The following is an 8,316-nucleotide window of genomic DNA, read 5'->3' as shown; positions in this document are numbered from 1 at the left end:
CACAATTTTTAATCAATAGGTTCATTAATAAGTTGGTCCATTTCATTAACCCTTTATTTCCAGATTTTTGTGAATATTACAGTTCAGAGACGTGATGAAGCAGTTTAGTATCCGTCAAGTTGTGTCCTATCCTGTGTGCATGTGCATCTGAGAGTGTGTGTGTATCCGTGTACCCGAGTTTGTGCGTGGAAGTGAAGTCAACTTGTCCTTCACCTCCAACAGTAACAGTCGAGTGATGTCATCATTGTTCAGGTAGGAACCTGATGTCATCTGGTGGCCTCGAGTCTCTCTGCACAGCTGATGTCTGGTTGTCCTCACAAAGGCACGCACAGCGGGACGGCTGTGACCCTGAGTCACCTGAGGACCGAGAGGTCAAGCTCCTTCCAGCTGACTCCACCGGTCTTCTGCTCCTTGGTCACACTTTGGAATGCGACAGTTTGTCTGACATTTTTCTGGCTTAATAACATTTTTTTAAAACTTTGATATCAAAAGTAAAGCAGCTAGCATGAAAAACTTTTAATCTCAAATTCTGAAATCCAGTGAAGAATATTTTCGCAGATGATCAGAAATCTGACATCAGCAACAACCAGAGCCGTTGCTAACAACCCACGCTAACGTTGTCGTTGCACGGCAACTTCATTTTGACCTGTAAAAGTAATTCCAACATTTCAATGGACCTGATTTGTTTCTCCTCATCTTAAATACCAGTCCAGATGTTCCTGTCCTCGTTCAGACCGAACGCCACGAGGCCCCTCATCCTGGAGCACGGGCAGCTCACACGGCAGCCGAAAATTCAGGCAAGTTGAAAACTGAATGAAATGAAAAGCTCCCTGTTGCCGATCTGGTCACAACTCCATTAAGAAAACCAGCCTTTTAATTGTGCCTCGCTCGTCGTCACGGTCTCAGGATCGACAGATCCTGAACTCAGAATTTGTCCAGACCATCATCATGTCATTACTTCAGCATCATTTGGATCTGTTTAGCATCATCAGTTCTCTGCCAGATATGTGGCGATGGCGTGACAGTGTGACGAGTGTGTGACAGCCACTGAGGCCCGTTGACGAGGGCTCGTCTCATCTTGACCGCAGGGCGAACAGTCGCAGGTCGATGGCGTTTTTCTGAGGCGCTACTCGTGCATTTTGTTGGAAAACGTGCTTCTGGATCTCAGACGCTTCTCTTTGTATCGTCTCATTGTTCACACGGAAACTATCAACCTATTAAACCCTGACCTTTGACCTTGATCATCCTGACGGAAATTTCTGGATGATTCAATTGTTTCACCTGCAACTCTGCAGAGCTCGGTGTCAGCAGACGGGGGTACAACACCAACATGGCTGACCTGGTCTTTCAGACGTGTGCTTCGGGTCAGAGGTGATCAAGATGTGTTTAGGGGGAAAAAGGAAAAGACAGAAAACACAACCCAGTTAACTTGTCTTGGGTTACTTCCTGTTTCACAATAAAAGCCATCAGGAGCATGTGATATGATATTCCTGAAACGGTTGCTATTGGCTGATGAAGGTATGCAGCTTCATTCACAGTTACGTAACCATACCTTTATTGTGAAACGTCTAAAAGGAGAGAGAGGTGGTGTTTCTGTCTCAGCTTCTTCATGAGCTTCAGATGTCACAGCAGGAAGTGATATCACAGTTATGGTAACCATACTGTCTCTGGTACCATCTTATGTCCCATTACTGACAGGTCAGAGGTCAGCAACTCCTCTGTCGGCCATCTTGCTGAATTTCTCCTCCAGGGCCTGAGCACTGATGTTGGGCAGACCGCTGTCCAGTGGGCAGCCCTCCACCAGGCTGTTCATGGGGGTTGGAGGCACCTGAGACTCCTCCTCCTCCTCTGCGTCTCCCAGGCGACCGTCTCCATCATCCTCCCTCAGAAAGTCTTTCACGATGGGGAGGAGCTTCTTACGAGACGCTAGCGTGTTTCCTATAAATACACAGAAAAGGAGAGACAGAGAAGGAAGTGATGTCACACTGACTCAACAAAGGAAGAATTCAGGTGCCTGAACTTGTGGATCCACCTGGAGACCCCACTGCCAGGGGATGTTTATGATGTAATCGCTGCCGTGTTCTACTATATCAGGTGACATGCTACTGTCATCTGGCGTGCACGGTGGCATAAGACAAAAGTCTGACCATGGTCATTGTGTCAAGAACACACCTGGTTCACACGCCATCAGCAGGGGGCAGCCGTGCTCATTAAGATCTGCTTGAGGGGATGTCTCCTACCTTTGCCACCAAACTAACCAATCGGGTGTCTTGTGTCAGGTGAGAGCGACTTTCCGTAGGGCGTTACCTTGTTGGTAGGCTGTGATGTGAGGATGGGGGCTGCTGATTGGACACAGGTTAAGGACAGGGTTACGGGACTGTTCCAGGTACTGGCTGACCTGTGAGGACGGAGGATGGTGGTTGTCATGACCACTCAATGACTGTAACCCTGGTGACAGCAGCAGTGTATACCTGGTCCCTGCAGGTGGCACTGTGGCTGAACACAGCGAGCTCTCTGATTGGCTCTTTTCTCTCAGTGAAGCAGATGGTCATCAGCAGCAGAAGCTCCAGACCAAACTGGTGACAAAAGTGTGAGAGCTCCACCTCTAGCTCCGCCCTCTGCAGGAACTCCTGACACACACACACACACACAATCTGAGGATCTCTGACCCAACCCAACACACTGCTCGTGTAGTATTGTGCAGTATTGTGCAATATCATGCAGTATTGTGTAGTATCGTGCAATATCATGCAGTATTATGTAGTATCGTGAAGTATCGTGGAGTTTCGTATCGTGTAGTTTTGTGTAGTATCGTGTAGTGCAATATCGTGGAGTATGGTGGAGTATTGTGGAGTATCGTGTAGTATCGTGTAGTGCAATATCGTGGAGTATGGTGGAGTATGGTGGAGTATCGTGTAGTATTGTGTAGTGGAGTATGGTGGAGTATGGTGGAGTATCGTGTAGTATTGTGTAGTGCAGTATCGTGGAGTATGGTGTAGTATGGCCTAGTATGGCCTAGTATGGTGCAGTATGCTGTAGTATGGTGCAGTATGGTGTAGTATGGTGCAGTATGGCGTAGTATGGTGCAGTATGGCGTAGTATGGTGCAGTATGGCGTAGTATGGTGCAGTATGGTGTAGTATGGTGCAGTATGCTGTAGTATGGTGCAGTATGCTGTAGTATGGTGCAGTATGCTGTAGTATGGTGCGGTATGCTGTAGTATGGTGCGGTATGGTGCAGTAGGTGCAGCATGCTGTAGTATGCTGCAGTATGCTGTAGTATGCTGCAGTATGCTGTAGTATGGTGCAGTGTGGTGCAGTATGCTGCAGTATGCTGTAGTATGGTGCAGTGTGGTGCAGTATGCTGCAGTATGCTGTAGTATGGTGCAGTGTGGTGCAGTATGCTGCAGTATGCTGTAGTATGGTGCAGTGTGGTGCAGTATGCTGCAGTATGCTGTAGTATGGTGCAGTTTGCTGCTGTATGGTGCAGTATGGGGCAGTATGCTGTAGTATGCTGCAGTATGCTGTAGTATGCTGCAGTATGCTGCAGTATGCTGTAGTATGCTGCAGTATGCTGTAGTATGGTGCAGTATGGTGCAGTATGCTGTAGTATGGTGCTGTATGGTGCAGTATGGGGCAGTATGCTGTAGTATGGTGCAGTATGGTGCAGTAGGTGCAGTATGCTGTAGTATGGTGCAGTATGGTGCAGTAGGTGCAGTATGGTGCAGTGTGGTGCAGTATGGTGCAGTATGCTGCTGTATGGTGCAGTATGGTGCAGTATGCTGTAGTATGGTGCGGTATGGTGCAGTATGCTGTAGTATGCTGCAGTATGCTGTAGTATGCTGCAGTATGCTGTAGTATGGTGCAGTATGGTGCAGTAGGTGCAGTATGCTGTAGTATGGTGCAGTATGGTGCAGTAGGTGCAGTATGGTGCAGTGTGGTGCAGTATGGTGCAGTATGCTGCTGTATGGTGCAGTATGGTGCAGTATGCTGTAGTATGGTGCGGTATGGTGCAGTATGCTGTAGTATGGTGCAGTATGGTGCAGTATGGGGCAGTATGGTGCAGTATGGGGCAGTATGCTGTAATATGGTGCGGTATGCTGTAGTATGGTGCGGTATGGTGCAGTATGCTGTAGTGTGGTGCAGTATGGTGCAGTGTGGTGCAGTGTGGTGCAGTATGGTGCAGTATGCTGCTGTATGGTGCAGTATGGGGCAGTATGCTGTAGTATGGTGCGGTATGGTGCAGTATGCTGTAGTATGGTGCGGTATGGTGCAGTATGCTGTAGTATGGTGCAGTATGGTGCAGTATGGTGCAGTATGCTGTAGTATGGTGCGGTATGGTGCAGTATGCTGTAGTATGGTGCAGTATGGTGCAGTATGGGGCAGTATGGTGCAGTATGGTGCAGTATGGTGCAGTATGGTGCAGTATGCTGCAGTATGGTGCAGTATGGGGCAGTATGCTGTAGTATGGTGCAGTATGGTGCAGTATGCTGTAGTATGGTGCAGTATGGTGCAGTGTGGTGCAGTATGGTGCAGTATGGTGCAGTATGCTGCAGTATGGTGCAGTATGGGGCAGTATGCTGTAGTATGGTGCGGTATGGTGCAGTATGCTGCAGTATGCTGCAGTATGGTGCAGTATGGGGCAGTATGCTGTAGTATGGTGCAGTATGCTGCTGTATGGTGCAGTATGGGGCAGTATGCTGTAGTATGGTGCAGTATGGTGCAGTATGCTGTAGTATGGTGCGGTATGGTGCAGTATGCTGTAGTATGGTGCAGTATGGTGCAGTATGGGGCAGTATGGTGCAGTATGGTGCAGTATGGTGCAGTATGGTGTCGTATGGTGCGGTATGGTGCAGTATGGTGCAGTATGGTGCAGTATGGGGCAGTATGCTGTAGTATGGTGCAGTATGCTGCTGTATGGTGCAGTATGGGGCAGTATGCTGTAGTATGGTGCAGTATGGTGCAGTATGCTGTAGTATGGTGCGGTATGGTGCAGTATGCTGTAGTATGGTGCAGTATGGTGCAGTATGGGGCAGTATGGTGCAGTATGGTGCAGTATGGTGCAGTATGGTGTCGTATGGTGCGGTATGGTGCAGTATGCTGCAGTATGGTGCAGTATGGGGCAGTATGCTGTAGTATGGTGCAGTATGCTGCTGTATGGTGCAGTATGGGGCAGTATGCTGTAGTATGGTGCAGTATGGTGCAGTATGCTGTAGTATGGTGCGGTATGGTGCAGTATGCTGTAGTATGGTGCAGTATGGTGCAGTATGGGGCAGTATGGTGCAGTATGGTGCAGTATGGTGCAGTATGGTGTCGTATGGTGTAGTATGGTGCAGTATGGTGTAGTATGGTGCAGTATGGTGTCGTATGGTGTAGTATGGTGTCGTATGGTGTAGTATGGTGTATTGCTGACCTCCAGTGGGACATACAAAACAGAGATGGCCAGATTCATCCTTCCTGAGACAGATTTCATGTCCTTCAACAACATCTGTTCCGTGTTGAGACCTGAGAACAAAATACTGTGATTAGCAATACACATACTATTATTACTGCATTACACGTTACGTTTATACATGTACTACTATTACCGCTATACATAGAGTGCTATTACTGCTATACATGTACTGCTAGTACTGCGATACATGTACTGCGATACTAACCTCTCTTAGCTTGCCTCACCTGTCCTCTCCTCACATCCAGGTTGGACTTACCTGACACATCAAACTTTGCACTTTGCAATGCCTGGAAGAGGGCGCCACGCGGTGGCAGCGTGGGGAACCGGGCCTCCAGCGCTGCAGCATACTGGCTGTCTTTGGGAGTCACCTTTCCAGCAGTGGGCGCCATGTTGACGCAGTCCACAAGGATGGTTGCTGACAGTCCAACAAAGATTCTGATCACTAATCATTCATTATCGGTAGGTGTATGCCATCAGGTGATCTGGCGGCGTGTTACCGTAGAGCAGCTGAGCGAGCTGCTGGTCCAGGATCTCCGGAGCGTTCTGCATGATGCGTTCTGTCACCAGGGTTGCGCAGGACCCCACTGTCTCTACAGTGACGGGGCAAGAGGTGGAGGGCTCTCTCTCCAACAAGTGATGGTCAATGACCTCCACCACTGCCCCCTCCAGGTCTCTGTCAGAACTTCAAGAGAGATACACACCTGAGTGGTGTGGTCACCTGGCAAAGGTTACCTGGCAGGTGTGTCATCACTCTTACCTGGGCAGGACATTGTGGTCGACCAATGTTAGGTGCAGCCGCCCAGCCTGCTGCAGTGCTCTCAGGTCCAACTGGTCCCGGAAGAGCAGGAGGTCTGGAGGCACACCGACCTGACGCAGAAGGAACACGCTGTCTGATCGCAGCGCCAGCTCACACTCACGGATGTTGAGCAGCGGGACCCTGAATGCCTCAGAGCTGGCGGTCTGATGACAGAGACACTTGACACCAGCGGTTCTTAAAAGGGGGTCCGGAGAACTCTGGGAGTCCTCCAGCCAACTTCACATCTGTTGCCACATTTGTGAATGTGGCGTTCAGATGATGATTCTACAACAAGAGATCTGGTGGGTAAATATCAGATCTGATTGGTTGGAAAGTTACTCTGCTTCCTGACGCCATTTGCTCAACCTTGGAGGACACATGCTGAAAACTGACAGTGGCTGACCTTGGACAAGAAGTAGGCGTAAACTAGAGCCGACACCATGGAGTCCAGGTCGCAGGCTTCGTTGCCCAGAACCACGTGGAGTGGCGGTCCAGCTGGGTCCCTGTTGTCCTGGAGGTGGCGAGCGGGACACACAACTCAGAGCTCAAAACTTTATCGACACAAGGGAAACAAGACAACGAAGGTTCTGAACCAGCAGATCAATAACAGAAACCGGTTCATCGCTGTTAATCCTTCTCAAGTTTCAACGGATGAATCAATAAATGTACTACATGACCCGTATATTGAAGTACCGGCGGGGGGGCGGGGCGTTAGGTAGACGTCCTCATAAATACAACAAACATACCAAGCAGACAAGTCCACCCAACCAGGACACCAGCTGGTCTGCTGGTCCACGTCAGTTCACTCATCTCAACCCAGCACGACAAACACAAGCGACCCGCTCATGACGTCAACATCCGACGAGTTTCCAACTTGTAACTCTCTTCCTCACGTTACATCGTGTAGTTATATTGTGTATTGTTGTAGCGTGTGTGTGTGTGTGAGAGAGACACACACAGACACACACAAAACAACTGACGCCTGTCAATCAAGTTTGAGTTAGTTAACATTTAAGAAGAAAAGATCCTGAATAAATGACCGTTAGCTGCCAGAGCTAACAGGCTAACATGCTAACAGACCGAGTGGGTGTCCGTGTGTGGGTGAGGGGGCTCACCACGGCTCGGCGGCAGCTTGACAGAAACTCCTCCATCCCGGGGTGTTAGCACAAGCTAACCAGTTAACGGATTCGGTGAACAGTGGCACGAGGCTCGTGGGAGGCAGGCAGACACATTACCGTGGGGATAAGCGCGTGACCAGCTTGGGTAAAAGGTCGCGCTGCTTTCAGGGTCCTGTAAGATGATGGGACACCTGCGCTTCCACGTATTTGATGAATCTCATCCTACACAAATCCGTTTATCTGATTAATCTAATTTATTGATAATACTGAAACGTTAAAGCTGCAGTGTTGCACACCTCCACCTCCTGGCCAGCAGGTGTCTCCCTCCCTCCTGCTGCACTAATCTAATCTCCTGGTTACCAAGTCGACTCAACTAACCACATGAGATCAGAGGTGGAATAGCAGGAACGAGAAGTCATGTGGTCGATCTCGTCGCCATGGTGATGATGTCACGCTCCAACAATAGCATTTAAAGAATACGGTATTAATTTGTCACAATATTAAAAAAAGGTAAGAATAAAAACTTTTTGAGCTTTTCAATAAATACATCTGAAGATGACTTCTACAGCTAATATTCACGTGACTCATCCATCATCCCTCCATCTATCCATCCATCCATCATCCATCCCTCCATGTTCCCCCTCTTCTCCTGTTGAGGGTGGTGGGGGTGGAGCCTATCCCAGCAGCCTTCCCCCTGGACAGGTCACCAGTCCATGGCAGGGCCAACACATAGAGACAGACAACCATTGGCTCTCCCAGCCACGCCTACGGTCAATTTAGAGTCTGGATTAACCTGGTCCCTCTTGATGTCTTTGGACTGTGGAGGAAGCTGGAGTACCAGAGAGAACCCAGCAGGAACAGGGAGAACATGGAGACTCACCCAGAAAGACCCTGTGCTCCAGCCGGGGCTCCACCCACAACCTTCTTGATGGGGGCCACAGGGAGGACC

General features: G+C 49.3%; 1 protein-coding gene across 3 annotated transcripts; it reads right to left on the bottom strand.

Annotated features, from left to right (window-relative positions):
• Nucleotides 1-41: 41 nt before the first annotated feature.
• On the bottom strand, nucleotides 42-7,687 carry prune1 (prune exopolyphosphatase 1). 3 transcript variants are annotated; one of them, XR_015118466.1, is made up of 10 exons: nucleotides 7,365-7,685; nucleotides 6,653-6,760; nucleotides 6,211-6,413; nucleotides 5,951-6,135; nucleotides 5,710-5,868; nucleotides 5,412-5,503; nucleotides 2,472-2,630; nucleotides 2,308-2,398; nucleotides 1,553-1,938; nucleotides 46-1,358 (listed from the first exon to the last, which is right to left on the bottom strand). XR_015118466.1 is itself a non-coding variant. In XM_086217500.1 (9 exons), the coding sequence occupies exons 1-9, from the start codon at nucleotides 7,398-7,400 to the stop codon at nucleotides 1,700-1,702; spliced, it is 1,179 nt and encodes a 392-aa protein (XP_086073626.1). In that variant the 5' UTR covers nucleotides 7,401-7,687; the 3' UTR covers nucleotides 42-1,699. The 3 variants fall into 3 exon arrangements, 2 of the variants coding, with proteins under 2 accessions (XP_086073626.1, XP_086073625.1); XM_086217500.1 differs by having other exon boundaries at nucleotides 42-1,938; nucleotides 6,211-6,320; nucleotides 7,365-7,687; XM_086217499.1 differs by having other exon boundaries at nucleotides 44-1,938.
• Between the last annotated feature and the right edge of the window lie 629 nt (nucleotides 7,688-8,316).

The sequence above is a fragment of the Aulostomus chinensis genome, chromosome 11 (assembly GCF_037954235.1).
Source record: "Aulostomus chinensis isolate RoL2024-O1b breed Wild chromosome 11, RoL_Achi_v1.0, whole genome shotgun sequence".
Lineage (NCBI taxonomy): Eukaryota > Metazoa > Chordata > Actinopteri > Syngnathiformes > Aulostomidae > Aulostomus > Aulostomus chinensis.
Note: the sequence above shows the minus strand (reverse complement) of the source record. Positions and strands in the feature narration are given on the sequence as shown.

What these genes read in the sequence shown, in the direction of transcription:
- prune1 (XM_086217499.1), bottom strand. Translation starts at nt 7,400, where the DNA reads ATGGAGGAGTTTCTGTCAAGCTGCCGCCGAGCCGTG. An exon ending in TGCAAAGTTTGATGTGTCAG is followed by an intron (nt 5,504 to 5,709) that starts GTAAGTCCAACC and finishes TTTTGTTCTCAG; the next exon opens with GTCTCAACACGGAACAGATG. An exon ending in CATCACAGCCTACCAACAAG is followed by an intron (nt 1,939 to 2,307) that starts GTAACGCCCTAC and finishes GTGTATTTATAG; the next exon opens with GAAACACGCTAGCGTCTCGT.